The sequence below is a fragment of the Globicephala melas genome, chromosome 1 (genome assembly GCF_963455315.2).
Source record: "Globicephala melas chromosome 1, mGloMel1.2, whole genome shotgun sequence".
Lineage (NCBI taxonomy): Eukaryota > Metazoa > Chordata > Mammalia > Artiodactyla > Delphinidae > Globicephala > Globicephala melas.
In genome coordinates this window covers 181,057,879-181,080,237 of record NC_083314.1, presented here as the reverse complement: position 1 = coordinate 181,080,237, position 22,359 = coordinate 181,057,879, and the positions used below count along the sequence as shown (strand labels likewise).

General features: G+C 54.7%; 1 protein-coding gene across 1 annotated transcript; it reads right to left on the bottom strand.

The window, feature by feature from the left end:
- Positions 1-3,425: 3,425 nt before the first annotated feature.
- GPR157 (G protein-coupled receptor 157) lies at positions 3,426-21,027 on the bottom strand. The gene is made up of 4 exons (XM_060289455.1): positions 20,624-21,027; positions 7,996-8,209; positions 4,447-4,641; positions 3,426-3,982 (listed from the first exon to the last, which is right to left on the bottom strand). The coding sequence occupies exons 1-4, from the start codon at positions 21,004-21,006 to the stop codon at positions 3,761-3,763; spliced, it is 1,014 nt and encodes a 337-aa protein (XP_060145438.1). The 5' UTR covers positions 21,007-21,027; the 3' UTR covers positions 3,426-3,760.
- Positions 21,028-22,359: the final 1,332 nt, after the last annotated feature.

Sequence of the window (22,359 nt, the reverse complement as noted above, 5' to 3'; positions counted from 1 at the left end):
AAGAATCCGCCTGCCAATGCAGGCGACAGGGGCTCGAGCCCTGGTCCGGGAAGATCCCACATGCCGCAGAGCAGCTAAGCCCGTGCACCACAACTACTAAGCCTGCGCTCTGGAGCCCACGAGCCACAACTACTGAAGCCTGCATGCCTAGAGCCCGTGCTCTGCAACAAGAGAGGCCACTAGAATAAGAAGCCTGTGCCCTGCAACGAAGAGTGGGCCCCACTCGCCACAACTAGAGAAAGCCCACGTGCAGCAACGAAGACCCAACGCAGCCAAAAATAAATAAATAAAAATAAAAATTTGAAAAAAAAGGGTCCACTGTATATTTTGGTAACAGTCCTTTATCAGATGTGTATTCCCCCCAATCCCCAGTTTCACTGAAAAATAATTGACACACCTCACTGTATAAGTTCAAGGTGTACAGTGTGAAGGCAATTCACATACATTGTGAAATGATGACAATAGGTTAGCATCCATCATCTTGTATAGATACACAGATGTGTCTTTTGCAAATATTTTCTTCCAGTCTGTGGCTTGTCCTCTCATCCTCTTGACAGTTGATGTATTTTTAGCTTTACAAAATCCAGAAAGTAGAACAAATAAAAAAGGAACGCTTCTGGGAGCAAAGTTCCCAAGATGTAGCAGTTAAAAAAAAAAAAAAAAGACTTGATGGCAGGGCTGCAGGGCTGCGAAGGTCTGCACCGAACGAGGCAGCTGGCTTCGATGGCTGGTTTTGGAAGGCTGCTTCCTTCAGAGAAGAGCCCTTGTGCGCCAGCAGTTCCCGGCCACCGGGGAGCCTTAGTTGCCACTGCAGAGGGTCACCGGGTGTCGGGATAGAATCACGCAAGAAGGGAGACATGGTTGGTGGCCCAGTATCTGGAGTGTCTCACTCGTGAGAGTTTAGCCCTAAGCTGCGGGTCCTTGGAACTTGGCTCTGTTGATCCTCATATGGGACGGGGCCTTGGAATCTGTATTCGAAACACCACCACCCCTGCTCCCCAACCCAGACGAGGGATTCTATCAGGCAAACTCAGGAGAAGCTGGCTATACCAACCAGGTGGCCACCTACCCGACAGCATTTGCCCAGAGAGAGGGACACAGACGTGGTCTCCAGGGCCCAACCATGTGGAAAGCTCTGGACCTGCCCCACAGCACAGGCCCGTCTGAGCCGCACTGCCGACCCGCACCCACATCAACGGCAGTCGGTTTACCAAATACACAAAAGAAATATAGTTTATTTAATTTAAAATAGCAAGACTTTGGCCTTGACCCAGACGGTCAGGGTTTGCATTACAATTCTGCACATGCACAAAACCTCCCGCGATGCCATTATGTCGAGACGGGAAGCCTGCAAAAATGTTCTTTTCTTGCTATGGACACAGGCAGAGCTCTGTCTGCACCCTTAACGCTGGGCCAAATCATAATCTTTATTAAAAAACAAAAACAGACAGACACAACTCTGAAGCACAAAGAGGCAGAAAGTGTTTTGTAAACCTGAGGAAAAGACCAAGGTTCAGCAAGTGCCTGAGAAGAGAGGGGCTGGGGGCTGAGACACAGCCCCTGTCCAGGCCGAGGCCACACAGCTGTGCCCGGGGGGTGAGGGTGGATAAACATTAACTACACTGGCCGAGAGAGAGAACCCACGGGCGCCCAGCCACGTGTAAAAGGAACGCGCTTCTGTCTGGCTCTGATCCGAGGCAGGAGACCCTCCTGGGCTTCACGATGGTGCTGTTTGCAACGCTCCGGGCACCAGCACGAGCCCCTCCCCTGCCCGCATGTGTCCGCCACTCGCAGTAACATGTTCACCCGTCTGCAGAGACAGGGTGGGGAGCAGAGGGAGGGAAATGGAAATACTCAGCAGCGGCAACTCACAGGTGGAATGAGAACGTGAGGGAGGCCCGGGCACACGGAGATGTTCTTCTCTGAGCCCCGACTCCCTCTGCGGGTGTTTTCCGGCTGCAGCCGGTCTGGGGAAACCCAGGTCTCAGGCCTGTCCTTAGAGGCCATGCCCAGCGGGCATCGATGTTGCACCATCTGAGCCAAGGCCTCTGGGGCCCCCTTCAGAACAAGAGGTATTCGAGCATCATTCCCCCAGGGCCCATACTCTAGCTCAGCCGTGAGTCACCTTCTCTTTTGCAGCAAGCAACTTCCTGAATTTCTGCTCCATTCTAGAAGCTAACGTGAGGCTCTTTACCAGCTAGGCACCCATGATGAGCTGTAACGTCTTTAGGGGAACACTGGACTCCCCTCACGTGGGCCATTTCTGTAAGGAGACCGCCTTACTGACAAGTAGCTTTCTGTAGGGCAGCCCAGAGCTTTCTTTGAATCCTAAAGGGATGTTTCACCTCTTGCTGATTTTCATAAAACCTTCTTTTAAAAAGGGAACCCAAAAGGAGCGTTTTGGACCTAGTTCTGTAGAGGACTATTACTTTCAGAGTCTCTTCCTATTACAGATTTTGCTTTTGAGAGTAAAAGAGGAATCAACAGGAGGGTGTGGCTTTGGTTTTAATCCAGAACCCTTTTACAGGTTCAGAAAAGCAGTTTTGCAGAGTTCTCATGGGCCCCAAGGGAGGGGCACCTATCAGGTTAGTTGTACTTTTCTTCCCCAAGGCCCCGCACGCACAGTGACAGTTACACCTCCCACTCTTAGCCAGTGGCTTCTGTGACTGAACAGAGAAATTGTTTTCTGACCTAAGACGAAAGGGTTGGTGGAAGAGTCATAGGTTATAGGGATACGGATGCTTCTTTTAAATCCGTTTTCTTTTGAATCACCCCATGATGCATGCGTCACTCTCCCCAACCAATCCCCCAAACCTTCACCTTCAGGGAGGAATCAGTATTTGGGTGTTCCCTAACCCTCTGGTCGCCTTTCCTATAAAAAATTAACCTAGGAAGTGAACAAGCCAGATCCTTCCCCGACTCACCCGTTTCAGTCTTTACAAGAACAGACCCAAGTGACAGTGGGGCGTCTGCGGGGACTTCTGCAGTGGCCTCTTCCTGTCCTGTTCCAGCCCTTGCATTGGAGGAGGGGCCTGCATTTTAATTTTAAGTGCCTGGGGGAGACAGGAGTCTGGATCCTGGCCTCTGCTTGAAACTCAAACACAATCCATACATCAAGGGCTGGCAGCCCGTGGAGAGGATTCAGGAGGCCCCAGGAGACCAGCTGCCCTGCAGCTGTGTGCGGCTGTGCTCATGCTGGTCACCAGGGGGGAACCTCCTGGTGAAAGGTAACTGGCCCTTTCGTTGACCAGCAAAGCCATCTGAGAAAAGCCAGGCTCTCAGGGGAATCTCAACGCCCTGACAAACCAGGAGTCTGCTCTGTGATACTTCAGTGGGGGCCACGTCGCTGGTACCCCCTGACATTTTCTTGAGGATGGGTGCCCAGTGTACATATATCTCTATGTGCTTTTCCCACCGGTGTGGGTCCCTCCAGCTGTAAACAGTGCTGTGTGGTCATGAGGCCGAAGACGCCCGGACCGCCAGGCAACCTGGCAGTGATCGGGTCCCACGGGTTTCCCTGAATCTCAGTGCAGCCCTCATGCTGGCGAACTCCCCTGCGTGCAGAAGGATGCGGTGTGAGGGGGTCGTGCTTGAGGGTCGAGGAGGTAGACAAGCCGAGTCTGCGCTGCTCCCCACGGGGCTTGAGCTTCGGCAGCCGAAGGCGGACAGCGCAGCTGACGCCCCGCTCCCTGCAGAGGGGACTCGGCGCCGCCCGCCCCAGGTCGGCAGCACCCACGCACAGAACTAGGGGGGCAGCAGCTCAGGTGCTTGGAAGTTCATCCGCGGCCCGCCTGGGCCCCTGCGACTCGCCCGCCCGTTGTGGAGGGCGCAGGGGCCTTGGGGGGCCCAGCGGGCTCTCGGCGGCAGCGGAAGCCTGAGGGCAGCAGCAGGAGCAGAGGGAGAGGAGACGAGTCCGGACGGTGCGGGTGCAGAAGACGAACGTGATGCAGTTGGCGCCCCCCTGAAAGGTGTTCCCGATCCCCTGGCAGGGAGAAAGGGAGAGGCGTGAGTGCCGGGGCCGGGGCGGGCCTGAGAAGCACACGCAGGGAGGCCGGGAAGTGCTGGGGACCCAGGAACCGGTCCTCCACCCCTGAGGCTGGTCTGCGGGGGACCCTGTCCACGTGGGCCTTGGGCTGAGCACCGGGCAGGCCTGGACTTGCAGGCGTGTCCCCGGGTCTTCTGGGCTGGGAAGGACTCAGGGTCAGTCAACTCTCCCGGGGCTACTCCTAGGCCACTGGACAGCAACTCAACACCCCCGGGCTGCCCCCGAGCCACGCTGACCTTCCATCTTCTCTCATCAAGGCTCCCTGTGGGGCAGCGAGCAAGGCGAGGTGGGGCAGAGCCCCCGCCTGCCTGCCTGCCGGGGACAGGGATCTGACCCTGCTGACCCCCGCGGTCGGCCGGGAGCCGCGAGGGCGGGGCGGGGCGGGGGCGGGGCAGACCTACGTGCAGAACCACGAGCACTGGCGTCCGCACTGCCGGGGAGCCACAGAGGGTCAGGACGAACCGCACGGTGCTCCAGATCCGGAGGCAGACGAAGATGAGCGGGATGAGGGCCAGCTTCTTATCGGCCGCGGAGGTGCGGCGCTGGAGCTGGTGCGCCTGGGACACGAGGGGCCGGTACTCGGAGAGAGCCTCATGCTGCGCGAGGAGCACACAAAGCAGACGTGAGCGACGGGGCCCTCCCGCCCCCTCCAGCCTCACCGCAGGCTGCCCTCCCACCGGGACGCGGAGGTCGTGAGCCGCGCAGTACCTGAGGCCGGCAGCCCAGGTTCCCACCTCTGCCCGGTCTCCTCCATCCACTGTCTGCTCCACACCCCACGTGGGTGTCTAAAGCACGTCGGAACCTTCTCAGGTCCGAAACACATGCCTGCTCTCGACCCCCAGCCTGCTGCCTGCTTCCCCATCTCAGCTAACGGGAGCCCCGTCCTTCCAGCCGTCCAGGCCCCAAACTTGGGAGTGGCCTTTGGTCCCTCTCTCTGTGCGACAGCTCACGTCCGATCCATAGGTAAGCCCTGCAGGCCCCGCCTTCAAAACAGACCCAGACCTGGACGTCCACTGCCACTGCCACCAGCCCGGTGCAAGCACCACCACCCCTTCTCTGGAGAGTTGCCACTGCTTCTTCACAGGTCTCCCTCTATCTCCCTGACCACCCCACCCCGTCCCCACTGCAGTCTCACTCTCAACACAGAAGCAGCGTGGCTCGTTGAAAACCTAAGTCGGATCAAGCCAGTCTTCCACTCAAAGCTCTTGGTGTCTTCCCATTTCACACGTTCCTTACGATGTCCCCAACCCTAGTCTAGCTCTGACCTCATTCCTGTTACGTACCCGCTGTTTACTCTTCTCCAGACACATGGGCGTCCGAATGCTCCAAACATGCCAGGCACACCCCACCCCAGGGCCTTTGCACAGGCTGTTCCCTCGAGCTGGAATGCTCTTTCCCAACCGTCTACGTGGCTCACGCCCTCACCCTCTTCAAGTCTTTGCTCCAGTGTTGAATTCTGGATAACGGCTATCCTGATAACCTATTGAAACTGCAAAGGCGTTTCCCAGGTGGTCCTGTCCCCACCTCCAGCTCTTTATCCTTGTCTGCTTCTCATAGCTCTTCTCCTCCTCCTTCCTGGACGCCATTCACCCTCGTTTATCAGGCCCATCGCTCACGGTCATCCTCCTCCAGAAGGCAAGCCCCCCCTGCCCCCCGGCCCTGCTGTGTCCCCCCACCCCGCCGCCTGCCCCACAGCAGGGGCTCTGCCCGAAGCTGGGACAGGAAGAAAAGGGGAGCAGCCGCCAGCTTTGGTTTCCCTGCTCCTCGGAATGCCCTTCAGGGACAGGAAAGGCAGTTCCAGATCACAACCGAATTTCTAAAAATAGATGAAGAAAACACTGCTCCATAACAAAGGTGTGTTTTTGAGCCTGGTCCTCTGTGGGGAACACTGAAGGCGCAGGTAAGGAGAAGAGCCACACCCCTTGGCATCTCTGAGCACCCAAGCTGCTGCAGCTCACCTGCTCAGAGCACGTGCTTCCTCCCCGGGGCCTTCAGCACCCAGAGAACGGCACCACCCATCCCCTCCAGTACCACACGGGTGGGCGGGGGAGCTGGGCACTAGCCAGGGCTGCTGATCCGCTCTTCCTCAGGGCAAGGCTCGCCCAGTTCATTTATTTTTAGCTCTCCCTCCTAGCTAGAGGCAGGGAACCACCCGCACATTCTCACCTCCCTGCTCACTAGTATTCCTTTTCTCTGGAAACACCCGCAGAGCTGTAGGAGAGGACCATTCTCACATGGGGGGGGGGGGTCAGCCTCACAGGCAGGACCCCAGGCTTCCTGCCTCCGCTACAGGAAGGGCAGGGAGGCCGACAGACACACGAGGGACTCCCCTGGTGCTCCAGTGGTTAATAGTCTGGGCAGGAGGGAGAGCTGGCGGTGCCAATTTAAAATCTGGTGGTCAGGGGGACTTCCCTGGCTGTCCAGTGGTTAGGACTCTGTGCTTCCACTGCAGGGGGCACGGGTTCTCAGGGAGCTAAGATCTCGCATGCCCTGCAGCATGGTCCCCCCAAAAACACACACACACACACATGAAAAGGCAGCTGGGGGAGGGCATGGGGAGGTCCTGGGCAGAGCCTGGTGGGGCTCCTGGGAGCTTTCATCGGGGAGCCCGGAACCTTCCCAGGGCAACGGAAAAGAGGAGGTGAGAAGGGCAGCCCCGGCCCAGGCAGGAGACCAGCTAAAAAACTCTAAGTAGACAAAGAGGATCTCAGACCCACCGGTAAGCCCTGCCAGCATCTCTGTCAACGACTCCAAGCTGAGCCAGAAGAGGGCGGCAGGGAGGGGAGAGAATCAGGTGAATTCTGGAGTAAAAAGAGAACCCAAAGTGTGCATTCCACATACAGGGTGGCGATCACGTGTCAGCTGCGAGGAGCACCCTACACACTTGGAAATGACCGCTGAGCCAGCAGCACACCCGAAAGTCAAAAGTTGGGGACATTCTCGCCTACGATTACAGCCTTGAAAACTCAGAGCAAAACAGAAACACAGGCACCACACCAGCAGAATGAGCTTGGAAGTCTATCCCCAGAGCTTTCACGATGTTACTGCTCCAGCCCCGTTTCATCTTCCATCGTAATTACACTTCTCCCTCCTCCTAGGAGGGCAGGATCCATGCCTGAGCTCTCATTAGCATTCCCACCGACACACAGAGCTTTTGTGCATAGTAGATGCTCAATAAAAACACACTGAATGAATGGTTGAGCCGATCAACGGATGGGCTAACCTGAGGCTTTTTGGGGTAGCAGTTTGCTTGTGGCTAGGAGAAAGCCCATACTTTATATGTGCGGAACCAGTAGTCCAGAGCAAGGAACAATTTGGCCAGATCATCAGAGGGAAACCATTCTTTCCTAGAATTTCTGGCCAGAAGTCTAGGAGACTTCAGAGCAGCCCAGCCTATTGATTTATGAATTCCTGACAGCCTGAAAAGTCTACCACTTATAATATTTTAATCATCAAGGAGAAAGAAGTGAGTTATTTGTATCGCTGATTGTGAAAGCCTGTGGCCTCCTCTCCCCAGGGGTACGCCAGTTCAATTCTTAGTTCATCTTTCATCCAAATTCCTCTCCAGGTTAAGCGACCGTGGTGATCTGTCCAGGAGGGGGCAATAGAGAGCTGCGGCCCAGAACACAGGCTGAGCCTGCAGCCTCCTCGGCTTCACAGCAGGTCAGTCAGAGTTGGGCGAGTCTGGGGAGCCCCTTAACTTCGGTGAGCCCCCGTTTCCTCATCCACACACGGAGGATAACAGGACCCGCTCCCGACAGGGCTGCATAATTAGCAAACCAGTCAAGCCACGATGCTTATTAATTCAGTGCACGTCACGGCGCCTGAGGCACAGCAAAGCCTCCGTCACTCTGGTCGGTCACCAGTCCCGTCCCCTACGGCAGCCAAGCCCGACGCCAGGATACGGTGGCCACACAGAGCTCTGGGCCGGGGCCCCGCGGGGCACCTACCGCTCTGTTGATGTGCTTCCGGATGAGGAGGTAGATCACGGGCAGCGTGACGTAGGCGAGCATCTCCCACAGCTTCCCGGTCAGCAGCATCCAGAGCACGCGGTCCTCCGCCTCCAGGTCGATCCAGCACCAGCCCACGGACACGTCCGAGGCGTCGTAGCCGATCTTCCTTAGAGTGACAGCCGCCACGGTGATGACCAGCGGAATCCCCCAGCTGAGGAACAAGGAGCAGACAGGGGGCGGTGAGGTCAGACCCGGCTCCCGGCAAAGCCAGCGAGGGCGAAGGGACCGGGATGCCGTGTCGGCAAGAAGGACGGTGCTCTCCCAAGCGTGCAGCAGACAGTGTTCCCGGAGAAAGGAGGGGCGGGCGTCCTCAAACCCCCCCACCCAGCCCTGCTCTGCCCAAGCCCTGCCAAGCCCAGGGTGCCCTGGCCTCCCTCCCAAGCCCTTGGAGGCCGGGTTCTATTTCAGAATTGCCAGGCTCCTCGGAGACGGGCGCTGGGACGCCGTGGCATGGGGACGGCCGGCTCCTTCCCGCACCGAGGGGCCTGTGCACTGGCCTGCAGACACCAGCCCACGCGGACAAGCCTCACCCACCACCCCGCCGACAGGCCCCCCGGCCAGCCTGGGCCCAGGGGTGCACACACTGGTGGCTCGGGGCTGTCTGGGTCCCGTGCACCCACAGCAGGAACCAGAAGAGGGGCCCCGGGCTCCGGGCGGACACGTCTCCTCGGTCCTGAGCCCTCCTTGCTCTACGGGAAGGGGCGGGCACTGGCAAGGGTCCAAGGGGCCCACTAAAGCCCAGACCCTGGGGCGGGAGCCCCCTCTCAGCGCAGTGCTGGGCTGACTTTTCTAGAGTTTGCTGCAATGGCGACACAGCTGGGATTAGGGCTGAGCCCCAAGGCCCCTCCCCAGTGGTCCCCGCACGAGTCTCCTCGCCAAGCCTTTTAAATCAGTCAGGGGGACACACAGAAGCTATGTGGCGGCCCGGCAGGGTGGTTAAGAGCTTGGACTGCGATGCAGCAGGCGGGGTCCGAGTCTCGGCCCTGCCCCACGCAGCTGCAACACATCCGTGTTTTTCTCCACAGAGTGGGGATGATCACGGTGCCTGGAGCAGAGCATCGTTGCTGGTTGTCACGAGAATAAACTCATCAGCGTTACATCCAGCATGCGGGACAGGGTGAGCGTGTCCGCATTTACGACCAGTGTTGTCAGTGAGGCTTGTCCCCAGGTCCCAGGATCCGGGCCTGCGGTGTAGCCACCAGGGATGATGAGGCCTGCGCGGTCTCTGCCCCCAGGAGGACACACGGGCCTACGTGGTAGGTCGGCTGCCCAGAGAATAAGCAGTAAGTAAATAGGACAGTGTCATCAGGAAAACGTTTAGTTCAGAAACTGGTTCTGTCTTAAGGGCTCTGTGTAAGGAATATCGGCTCTTTCTGAAAAAAGGTCGTAGAACAATGATGAGGCCACAGTTGCACTTAGTCTGTTACCAAAACGAGGCTACAAGGGCTGTGATTTTATAAGGGTCTCCAAATGCCGCAGGGCCGGGGACGAGGCAGGGCAGGGATGGCGAGGAAAGGGAGAAAGTCCGCTTCCTGGGCCCAGGAAAGACTTGGTACCTCCTCCCCTCACTGGCCTCTGCAGGAGGGACCAGAGCCTGGGGCGGGCCACTGGGTGCCACCCTCAGCTCTGCTGCCCCGACAGCCCAGCAGAGGCAGAAGCAGCACATCCTCCTTGAAGTCACAAGAGCACGGAAGGGGCCAAAACCCCATAGAAATTAAAGGATGGTGGGGACTTGCCTGGTGGCACAGGGGTTAAGAATCCACCTGCCAATGCAGCGGACACGGGTTCAAGCCCTGCTCCGGGAAGATCCCACATGCCACGGAGCAACTAAGCCTGTGCGCCACAACTACTGAGCCTGCGCTCTAGAGCCCGCGAGCCAGAACTACTGAGCCCATGTGCCGCAACTACTGAAGCCCTGTGCCTAGAGCCTGTGCTCTGCAATGAGAAGCCACCACAGCGAGAAGCCCGTGCACCGCAACGAAGAGTAGCCCCTGCTCGCTGCAACTAGAGAAAGCCCGCGCGCAGCAAAGAAGACCAAATGCAGCCAAAAATAAATACATAAAATAAATAAATTTATTAAAAAAACAAGGATTATGAGAAAGGTACCAAGTTACACTTCAAATGGATGGAGTGTGTCTATTTTAAATGTTTGTGCTATGCAAAGTTATTGATCTGGTGAGTTAATATATATTAGTATCAAACCAAAGGGTTACTGTTTTAAAACTCACGCCATCCTGGGATTTTAGGACAACACATGTCAGCTATGAGCTCCACGAGGCGAGGGCCATGTGGATTCACTGCTCTATCTTGGCATCTACACCAGTGCCTGGCACACGACAGGGGCAAAACTAGGACCTGCTGAATGAATGAATGAACGAATGAATGAACTGAATGAATGAGTGAACAAATGAAGTTTGAACCAAGTGACTGAGACAGCTTTTCCCAATTTATTCTTTAAATATTCACTGCAAGGACTTTACTGAAAGGAGGTGAAAGGCTTTTAAAGGGCTGAACCGGAAATCCTGAAGTTAGAGATGGGAGAGCAGTGCTTAGGGACCAACACCCGGCAGGACTGGAGCGGAGGATTCCCACCTCAGCCGGATGGGAGAGCACAGGCTTGGTGGGAGGAAGCAGCTTCTTTCCCTCCTCAGCATCCCTACGGCCCCTGGGGACCAGGGCCCCTGGTGACAGCCCCACATTTCACAACTTTAGGTTTGTTGTACAAAAGCTACCCAGTGACGTATTTCCTCTGTGTTACTGGGCTGTGCCTGGAGCTGAATCTGTGATGGAAAATTGCTAGAGGGAAGACCAAATAGACGGCTTTGAAAGGGCTGAGCACGTGGGTTGATCAATCAGAGCTGCTGTTTGAACTCAAGCACAGACAGCAGCTCTGCTGAGGCCAGAAGCTGCCTGGGGAGGTACCTGAGTGGAGGTGGAAGAAAAGGTGACCTCAGAGAGCAGTGGGAATGGAGTGGGAGGGACGGTCTAATAACCCCGCCAGGCAGGCTCTACCAGACTCGTAATTTACAGGTACGGACAATGGTGTGCTGGTGATGTTTTAACATCAGAAAGCCATCTACGCACGCGCGTGTGTGTGCGTGCGTGTGTGTGTGTGTACGTACACAAACATAGACTGATTATGAATTTTACTGATCTAAAGGACGCGGGGCACACAATTTGTAAATAATAATAAAATACACAATACTCCTTATCGTACATTCCACATAGCCAACTGATTCTCACAGGAGGCTTCTGTTGAGTTTTGCAGAACTCTGGTATCTGCAGCCAACCTGCGGTCGCAGTCAGCCAATGAGAGTAGTTCCGTGATGAGAAGGTGGCTGACCTTTTCATTTTCCTTAATGACTAAGATGGAAGTGAAATGAGGAAGACCTGGGGGACCAGACGAGAGCTGGGACTTCACTGGGTCGACTTGACGTGAGCAACCTCTCTGTGGATCAGGTAATACTTTTCCAACACTGGAAGAATGTTTCTTCTTTTTTCCTGCTCTGGGACATGGCCCCTTCTCATCACCTCCCCCTGAAATATGCGGCTTCCCACCTGCCCCGACGTGGCTGCCGCCAGGGCTTAAGTACAGAGACAAGAAACACTTTTGCATTTAATCTTTACTACTAACACTTTCTCTATCACTTTCTTAAATCTAGAACAGGGGTCCAGCAAACTAGGGCCCTCAGACCAAATCCGGCCCAATCTGTTATTTATTTATTTATTTTATTTTTTAAATTGGAGTATAGTTGATTTAAAACGTTGTGTTAGTTTCAGGTGTACAGCAAAGTGAATCAGTTATACATATACATATATCCACTCTTTTTAAGGTTCTTTTCCCATATAGGTCATTACAGAGTACTGAGTAGAGTTCCCTGTGCTCTACAGTGGGTTCTTATTAGTTATCGGTCTTATATACAGCCATGCGTATGTGTCCATCCCAAGCTCCTGATTCAGTCTGTTTTTTAAAATAAAGTTTTACTGCATACAGCCACACTCACTGGTTGTACATCATCCATGGCTTCTTCCAAGCTGCCAGAGCTGAGCTGAGCAGTGGCATCGGAGGTCGCATGGCCCACAGATCTGAAAATACTATCTGGTCCTGTACAGGACAAGTCTGCTGACGTCTGCTCTACAAATCAACAGAAGTATAATTAGGGGACTTCCCTGGTGGCACAGTGGTTAAGAATCCGCCTGTCAATGCGGGGGACACGGGTTTGAGCCCTGGTCCGGGAAGATCCCACATGCCACGGAGCAACTAAGCCCGTGCACCAAAGCTACTGAGCCTGCGCTCTAGAGCTCACGAGCCACAACTACTGCCCGCGCACCTAGAGCCCATGCTCCCCAACAAGAGAAGCCACCGCAGTGAGAAGCCTGCGCACCGCAACGAAGAATAGCACCCGCTCACCGCAACTAGAGAAAGCCCAAGCGCAGGAACGAAGACCCAGCACAGCCAGAAATAAATAAATAAATAAAATAATTTTTTTAAAAAGTATAATTAGGACCTAAGGAGTTTTGAGTATGTTACTTTTGTTTTTAATGCAATTTATTTAATTGTAAGTTTATATAATTTAATTTTTAACGATGTTCTATCTAACAATCAGCCCACAAAATGCCCTGAAATTTAACAATTGGGTCCCACAAGCCAGCTCCAGGCCACCACCGGACAGAGGATGAAAAGGATAGGGGGCTGAAGCTGCCCCGCCCCAGGCTCTCACCTATAGAGCCAGGAGAAAATCTCTTTGGCAACCTCAATACGCCAAGCTGTTCTCTGGCCAAGTGGCCACCCTGAGTTTTAGGTGGTGTCCAACTCTGGGAGGAACTCTACAGAGACATGTGTGACCTAATTCTCACTTTCCAGAAACGTCTACTGCTAATTTCTGACATGCACCACCTAACAGTTTTTTATCCCTCCAAAAAAATAAAAAGCAGCCCTCAATCAACAAACAAACAAAATCAGAACAAGTAAGATACAGCTTAACAACAGCACATGAGAAACAGACCAAGGGCTGTAGCTGACTGGGACCCAGAAGGTGTTTGGTCGGAGGGGTTGCCCTGATGCCCAGACGTGGGTGATGGAGAACGGCCAGCAAACTGTCCTGCCTCCGTGTGGACACCTGGGACCCACATTCTAAACCTGAGACTGTGAAGCTGTCACCAGAGCGGGCATGTGAGGGCGTGCTGGGCCTGGAGCTGGGCCTCGAGTACTGGAAGACTCTTGGGGACGTCCTGCTAGCAGAGCAGACTCAGGCGGCTGAAGGAAAGGACAGGCATCCTGCTCAGTCCCAAAGCCAAGGGCTAAACCGGCAGCGTCCCCCATCAGGGGAAGGAAGCCATGTGACCACGTGCAGGGCATGCTACGAAAGGCACTGAGGAGGGACATGGTTAAAGCAGGTGACCAATGAGGCTCCTTCTCTCCAAACCTGTGATGCAGGCAGAGAAGAAGCATGGCTGGGGTCACCTAGATGGAGAGGGCCTGCAGACCACTCTCTGAGCAGAATCCCCCACTTGGAGGGGCACCAAGAGCTGCTCCCAGAGGTGCCCAGGTCCCAGCTCTCACATGTGTTTGTGTGGAAACCGAGGCCAGACTCCAAGTTGGCTTCCTCCCCCTTCGGAGGCAGTTATAGGCTGAGTATGTCCCCTCCTGCCCCCAAATTCCTGTGTTGAAGTCCTAACCCCCAGTACGTTGGGACGCGACGTATCTGGAGACAGGGTCTTTAAAGAGGTGATTAGGTTAAAATGAGGTCACTGGGTGGGTCCTAATCCAATAGGACAGGTATCCTTGTAAGAAGAGGAGATTAGGATGCAGGCACTCACTGAGGGATGACTGTGTGAGGACACAGGGTGCAGACGGCCGTCTGCAAGCCAAGGAGAGAGGCCTCAGTGGAAACCAACCCTGCCTACACTTGGATCTCCGACTTCCAGCCTCCAGGACCAGGAGAGAAGGGATGTCTGTTGTTTAAGCACCCCACCCAGTCTGCAGGCTTTGTCAGGGCTGCCACAGCAGATGAGGGCAGGTGCTCTCTACCAACTCTGGGGGAGAGACATGCCAGGGCAGGGGACGGCAGCCCAGCCCTGGGACACCCCCTGACACCCAGACCAGCAGAGCTGGGGGCCGTCAGCAGGCTTAGGGGAGGGGTAAACTGACAAACGCCCTGCAGACTGGTCATGAGCTTGGCTTTTGGAACTCGACATTCACTTTGTTCTTCAGTCGCCCCATGAGAAGTTGAAGCACCGTGGGATCAGGCGGTTGGTGAGCAGGCTGCGTCCCACACCTGGATTCCGTGGCATTTGTCAGACGATCACGAGAGGCGGCCGGTGCCCCTGAGAGCAAGGCTCTGGCTTTCCTTCAGAGTTCCCGGTCTGCCCAGCTGGGGATCTTCTGAAACAACCTGTCCCACCAGTCAGGGAGGGGGACACCTGTGGTGACAGAGCCGCTTTCACAGTCAGGGCTGGGAACACCCTTCCCCCTCCGCACCAAGGGCTCAAGGTCTGCTCAATCCACCGCTGGATTCCTGCACGCCCCCCTCCCCCCAAACCTCACCCTTACTACAGATCTCTGGTGTGGGGTGGCACCTGATGGGAAGGCCACAAGAGGGTCTTCTCCCCCCAACAGCAGAGCCTGGTCCATGTGCCTGCGGCCTATGGAAGGCCTTGAATGTGACCATGACCCCAAGATGCTCTGAGAACGAAACTATCCGGCAACCATGTGCCAGTTTTGAAAGCTCTTGGGAGCAGGACAGAGCCGGGCCCGGGCCGGAGGGATGCAGCTGCAGGGGGCACAGCCTGGTGCAAGGAATCCAGGCCCGAGGAGGCCGCCTGGAGGTTTCTGCCCCAGCAATGGGCTCTTATTGTTATGGGTGGGGCAGGGGGCAGGACGTGGGAGTTCAGGGTGTCAGCCACCGGCCAGGCCACCGCGAGGTCGGTCGCTCGGTAGCCCTGGCCGCAGAGGTGGGGAAAGGCGTCCAAGGGAACTTCTAAACACTCAGCCCCTGGCACGGGCCTCTGCAGCCCTGGCTCTGTGGGTGCCAAGGAGCACTGTGCAGCACTCAGGGACGCTCTCCTGCCCACCTGGGCCCGGGGTAGACTCTGACTCTGCCCCGGCAGGGTCAAGGGGCAGCCTCTGGTGCCGCAGCGGGTGTCCCACGGACACGCAAATGCAGCGCAGAGACCTCACTGCAGCAGGGCCCTCAGCAAACAAAGCCGGTTTAGCTCTTGTCATTTTGGGGAGCACTGTCTGACGTGGGGTGCTGTTCATACAACCACTGGGTTCCCCCTCATTCAGACACTGCCCACTTGGGGCCTTGTCACTGGGCCCCGCTGTGAGTGAGCCAGTGTCTGATTAGAGAGCTTGCAGGCTCTCCCCTTCGGGGCCCACGGGTCCCCTTTTCTCTGCGCTGGAACGTCCCAATCCCCACAGCAGGGGTTTTCATGGTGAACTTGGGATGCCATAGACTTCTCTCTTCCTCCAGAGCCTCCAGCAAATGCCAGAGGGTGGGTGGGCACGTGGGCCGGGGGTCATGCCCACACCTATCCCCACTTCAGTGGGGCCAGAAGAAACCCAAAGGCTGCTCGAGGCTGCCAGCTCGGCCTGGGCTCCCCTTCTGACGCGGCGAGACGAGGCGCCCCAGCCTGACCTCCCCCCGCAATCACAGGACACACCTGGCCCAGCGGTGAGGGGACAGTCCATGACCCTGCCGTACTGGTTCAGAAGGAGCCCACCACCTTGCAGGGGAAGAGGGGCTGAAGACTGCTTTTGATAGGCAGGTCACCTTCTGCAGGGAGACAGAGACGGTTTGGTGCTTATCTTATCTGAAAGGAAATGACCCCGCCCATAGCTGCCGCAGGCTAAGCTGTCCAGCCCTTTCTTAGGTGAGAACTGCAAACACACGGTCACAGATGCTTATCCACATGCATGTAAGATGTGGGTACAGACTTAGAAAACAAACTTGTGGTTACCAAAGGGGAAAGGGGGGTGGACAAATTAGGAGTCTGGGATTAACATAAACACACACACTATATAAAAGAGAGAAACAACAAGGACCTACGGTATAGCACAGGGAACTATACTCAATATTTTGTAATAATCTATAAAGGAAAAGAATCTGAAAAACAATATAAATATATAACGGAATCACTGTGCTCTTCACCTGGAACTAACACGACATTGTAAATCAACTATACTGCAGTCCATCACTAAAACACGTGGTGTCGGGACCGCGCCGCCTCCACAGCTAAGACACAGTAGAAAGGGGCTTATCGCAGGGCTTTCCCTGAACACAGAATATTCTCACACTTTAAAAATGCGGCAACATCCGGAAGAGTCACCGCAGAATGCTGTCGGAATCAGGGGATGGGAAACCCTTGGGTGAGACTTCGAGGAGTTCCAGGAGGTGAACGGGCAGATAACACCTTGACCAAGCAATCAAAGTGAACATCACCGGGAACGGAACAAATCCAAGTCGCCAGCCACCACCAGGTAGGAAGCGAGAACAGGTTTCTGTGAGATTCCAGCCCAAGGTGCAGATCCTGAATCCACTCCCGAGGAAGCATCAGGCAACCCAGGTGAGGGAGGACGTCCTACACAATAACGGGCCTGTACTCTTCAAAAAGACCAGTCGTGAAACACCAAGGAAGACGGAAACACTGCTCCCGACTGAAGGAGGATAAAGAGACATGAAAACCAAGTCCCTTTGCTATCGGCGACCTTATTAGACAACTGGCAAAACCTCAACAGATCCACAATCAGATTTTGTTTCTTACCAGACACACACACATATTTCTTTTTTAGTTGCTTTGCCTTTTTCCTTCTTCACATAACACAATCAGATATTGGCACTGCTCCACGTTACTCTCTGCTTTGGGGAGGTGTACGTGGTCACGCAAGAGACTGTCCTTGTCTTTTGGAAACAAATGCACACTGAAGGATTTAGGAGTTGGGGGCATCAGGTCTGTAACTTACTTTTTTTTTTTTTTAATTTTATTTTTGGCTGTGTTGGGTCTTCGTTGCTGCACACGGGCTTTCTCTAGTTGTGGCGAGCGGGGGCTACTCTTTGTTGCGGTGCGCGGGCTTCTCATTGCGGTGGCTTCTCTTGTTGCGGAGCACAGGCTCTAGGCGTGCGGGCTTCAGGAGTTGCAGCACATGGGCTCAGTAGTTGTGGCTCACGGACTCTATAGAGTGCAGGCTCAGTAGTTGTGGCGCACGGGCTTAGTTGCTTCCCGGACCAGGGATCGAACCGTGTCTCCTGCATTGGCAGGTGGTTTCTTAACCACTGCACCACCAGGGATGTCCCTGTAACTTATTCTTACATGGTTCCAGGAAAAAAATAATTGGAGAGGATAAGTAAAGCTAACATGGTAAAGTGTTAATGATGGGGGGAATCTGGAAAGTTAAAAATAAACGACTGTTGAATTATCTCTCAGTTTAAAAAATTATTATCAAGGCCAAGAGACAAGATGGAATCCTAAAAGGGGAGCTGACCTTGAAGTTCTAACCCTGAGCCTCCTGCTAACAGCTCTGTGGGCTTGGGAAAGTCTCATCAGCTGTGGCTGGAGGGTGATCATCTCTGGGTGAGTCCCCTGGGTTATGGAGGATCAAAGCCTGATCCTTGCAAGACCTCAGGAGCCTGATGCAGCTTGTGATGCCTGGCAATTTCTCTGAGGATAAAGTCTAAGCTGCCCTCCTTCCCCAACGAGATAAAAGTCTTTCTGTAAAGGAAACTATGTCAGGCATTATGATGGGGTCCCAGGGGCCAGGCAGGCGCTTTGTGGGAACTTGCCTGCGACTCTCTCCAGCCTCCTGCGGTGCATGGCTGCATTTCGTTTTATAGATGGCTTTTCCCACTTAACGTTGTATCATACCGTTTAAAAAATATATGACTTATAGAGTTCATGGCCAGTATCTACTGGCAGCATAACACTTCTGGGTGGGGTGTAGTCTATAACTTACTGAGCCCTGACTTTTTGAACACTTAGGTTGCTTTCAAATTCTCATCACTGTGCTGGCTAACAATGCCACGCAAACTCCTTTGTACGTCCAACTTTGCATGTAATTTGGTTTATCTCCTTAGACTAGATGCCTACAAATAGGATTGCTGGGACCAAGGGGTATGAACCAAATATTTTCTACGTGGATTATTCCCACTTACATGGCCAATAATAATGTAGTAAAACGCCAGTTTCCTCTGCATTTATCACATTAGTATCCTGCCTTACTATTTTTTTCTTCTGATTTAATGAGAAAATGGTACCTCACTGTTGTATTGTTTTGAGTATTCATGCTTTTACTATTTCGTCAGAATGTCCTTTGTCCGTTTCTCAAGATATTTGTCAGTTTTTTTTTTTTTAAATCAACTCATAAGAACAGAGAGAGCAACCCTTTGTGTTGTCATATTTTAAAATATTTTCCGGGGGACTTCCCTGGTGGTCCAGTGGTTAAGAATCCACCTTCCAATGCAGGGGATGCGGGTTTGATCCCTGGTCAGGGAACTAAGATCCCACATGCCGCGGGGCAACTAAGCCCATGTGCCGCAACTACTGAGCCCACGAGCCACAACGACTGAGCCCGCGCGCCACTAGAAAACCTGCGTACCACAGCTAAGACCCGACACAGCCAAAAATAGATAAATATTAAAAAATAAATAAATAAAAATATTTCCCAAGACTGGAAGGTTTGAAGAAGAGGACTGATTTGCAGTCATTTGAAATGGTTAGCGAGTGGGTGCCTGGGCTGCCAGAGGCTGAAGATGAGATTTCCCATGCCAAGAGGTCCTTCAGCAGCAACAAATTCATCCCCCAAAGAAAGACACTGAAGGGTCCTTAGCAATACAGTCTGGGAGGACCTAGGTCAATACATGAACCTGTTGGACAGGTCTTACCAAGTCTCACACCAGCAACATGAGTGCTGACTTCTGACAGGGAATAAACTGTCAAAGTCCCTTTCTAGCTTGGATACAAGTAATTTTCTTTCTTTCTTCTTTTTTTTTCTTTTAAGAAGCAGGTGGATCACATTCAACAGACAAGACGAACAATTCGCTTCCCTTTTATGGCCAGAGAAGGACACATGGGCTTTCTTAGGAGGCCTTCCCTAAGCATCACAGAAAACATCCCTAGAAGTGAAAAGAAAGGTTTCTTAGGAAATGTCTTTTCTATAGGAGCTGCACCAGGTTCTCTTTATCACTTGAAAAATACGTTGTATTCAGTATTTTTCAAAAGAGGGGGAAAAAGACAAGAGAATCTTGCAAAGAAAGTCTTGGGCTCCTTTTCAAGTACACATGAGCTCCACGCTGCCCACAGCCAACCAGCCTGCCAAGGACGGGGTCTCCGAAATGGTTGGTGGGATCAGGTTGTATGCGGGAGGGGGGGAGGCAGCCCCGCTCTCTGTGGGTCTCTGCAGCACCTGAGGCACATCTGAATGGCTTGCTACAAACATTTTGACTTGAACAGCCGAGAAGCAGGCCGTTTAGTTTCCCAGGGACCAGCTGGCCTCCATCCAACAGCTCTGAGACCTGGAGGTCAAGTGACTATTGCAGGCTTGTGACCTCACTGCTGTGACACCCAGGTGACCTGTCTCTACCAAAGTGCTGACTATCTTCAGTCCCTTGGAAAGAACTCAAGTATTTAACAGAGAAGACCTATAATTAGGGCAGCATTTGGTACTCTTATCTGGAGGAAGGAGAAGAGGAAAGAAGCTCTATAAAATTCCTGCCTTGGGTTCACCAGAGGACACCACCAGATGTTTGAATCTTGAAATTACACCAGGAAGGGGCCAACCTTCTTCCATAGATGAGGGTTACTTGGATGAGACCCTTCAATGCCAGGGCAGGACAAGGCCTCGGTTTTCTCTACTCTCAGAGACTCCAGGCCGCTGGCTGCCCTCTTCCAGACCAGCCTCTGCCTCTGACCTCAATTTCAGAGTTGCTGAACTCTGGAAAGAAAGTAAGATCATCTAGAACAGAGATAACAAGAGATTGGGGCCTGCGGTTTAGAGATGAGCACAGATAAACAAGACTGTCCTTCCTAAATTTTACAGCTGAAGCACTGCATCTGGCAGAGGGCTGGGTGGACGGCAGCCTGAGAGTGGCTGAATGCACCACACCTAACTCATCTCCCAGCCTGACCAGCTGCTTCCCCCGATCCCCATGGTCAGCAGAGATGGCAGGAACGCACTGAAGCAGGAGGCCAAGGGCCCAGAGTGGCCTCGCCAGCTCTCCAGGTGCTTCCAAGTTACCAGGGCCACGCTCTGAGGGCGAGCTCTGGCCCCTCGCACCTTCCAGGGGCTGCGCTGAGGCGCCCACCTCACTGGGAGGCTATGGCGGGGGCCGCTTCAAAGGGGCGCCCCCTGCGGCGATGTTCAGGACAAGTTCATCTCCCAGGCAAGCCTAGCATCATTCTGCTGGCCCAGGGCTGTCCCGGGACAGGAGCAGACACTGCCCGCTGGGCGCCTGGCCAGGGGTCCAATCAAGACGCAGGGCCCAGAGGGTGGCCAGGGCCACAGGGTCAGCAGACAGGATCCAGGCAGGGGTCACTGGACCCGAGGGAAAGCAGCGTCGCCGCCACCCACCTGACGACGTGGAAAGCCCAAAGCAGGCGGCCGTCTCCGGGGCCGCGCGAGGTGCGGACGATGCTAAGATACAGGTAGAGGGCGATGGCTACCGTCCAGAAGAAGGAGCTGGTGTTGGCGAAGGTGGAGAGCGCGCCCTGCAGCACGCAGTCCCACGAGGGGCCCTCGAAGTCCTGCAGCACCCCGTAGAAGTAGGAGGCGGCCGACAGCAGGTCGGCCAGCGACAGGAAGAGCAGCAGGCGCCGCGCCCGGCTGCGCAGGTCGGGCCACAGGGCGTGCGTGGCCACCAGCAGGCCCGAGCCTAGCGCGGAGAGCGCGCACGATAGCAGCACCACGGCGCGCTCCGACGGCACCAGCTCTGTGGGAGGCGCGGGAGGTGGCATGGTCAGGAGCGGACCGGGCCGGGGCCGGGTCGCCGCCGCCGCCGCCGCCGTCTGGGCACAAACCAACGAGCCGCTCACATCCCGGTGCCCGCCCCGCCCGCATCTCGGCCCCTCCCGGGCCCTCCAGGTCCACCGCCCAACCGCCCAGCGGCCACGCCACGCCCCTATTCCTAGGCCACGCCCACGCCTCCCGCCACGCCCCCGCGCCCTCCACGCTCCACCCCGCGGCGCCCACGTCCGGACCCCGGCCGCGCCCCGCCCCCGCGCCCCACCCTCGCCCTCACACCACGCCCCTGCGTCCTCCACGCTCCACCCCGTGGCCCTCACGTCCCGACTTCGGACCCGCGGCTGGCCCCGGAGCCTTTCCCGCGAGCCCCACCCACGCCCCGTTGCCGCGTCCCTGTGCCCGCGTCCCTAGGCGCTCCCCGCAACCTCCGGCCCCATCCCCAAGTCCCCGCCCCTGACCTCCCACCACACCCCTGGCACCCACGCTCCACCCTGCAGTCCCCACGTCGTCTGCAGCGCCGCATTCCTCCCCCCCACCCCCCGCGCATCCTCCAGAGGCCCCTGCTCTTGCCAGCCGACTAGGACGTTCAGTCCTGGGGAGGGATGCACTGACAGTTTGGGCTAATATTACCTTCTTTCTTTACGGCCAGCATGTGTGCGGGGGGTGGGGGGGGTATCTTGTGGGGGTGGAGGCAGCCTTTCCACTGGTAGCAACAGCAGCTGTCAAAGTGATCCTCGTTCCTTAAGCAGCCACACCGGAGGTGTTCGCTGGTTAGGGTGGCGGTGGTTACTTCCTGAACGGGGTGTTTCCAACTTTTCTTACAATGAGCACGCTATTTTTTAAAATAAAGCTTATTGTGTGAAATTGTTTTAAAGAAATTGAAACATTAATTCCCAATTTTACTGGGTTTTCTTTTTTGAAAATTTCATTTTTAAAAATTTGGATTACCATTCACGTGCCGTAAAATTGGCCCTTTTAAATGTACAATCAGTTATTTATAGCATATACACAAGTTTGTGCAACCATCCTCATTATCTAATTCCATAACATTTTTATTGCCTCAAAAAGAAACACAGTCGTGTCAAAAAAGAGGTAACAGGTCCCAAGTGGTGTCGCTTGTGCTACGCGTCACCAAACCAAGACTTTAACCTAACTGCTGTTTCAAGCTCTCCTACGAATGTAACCTTAACCAGTCAGTCTGGAATTTCCCGGTCAGCACTAGTGAAGTAATCCTTCTGGTAGATCCCTGTCATCCCCCAAAGGAAGGCGACCTTGCCTGAAATGCTCAGCTCTTTGCTAGACTCATTTCCTCGTCCCATCTCTTCCTGCCTGTAAGTCTTCCCTTT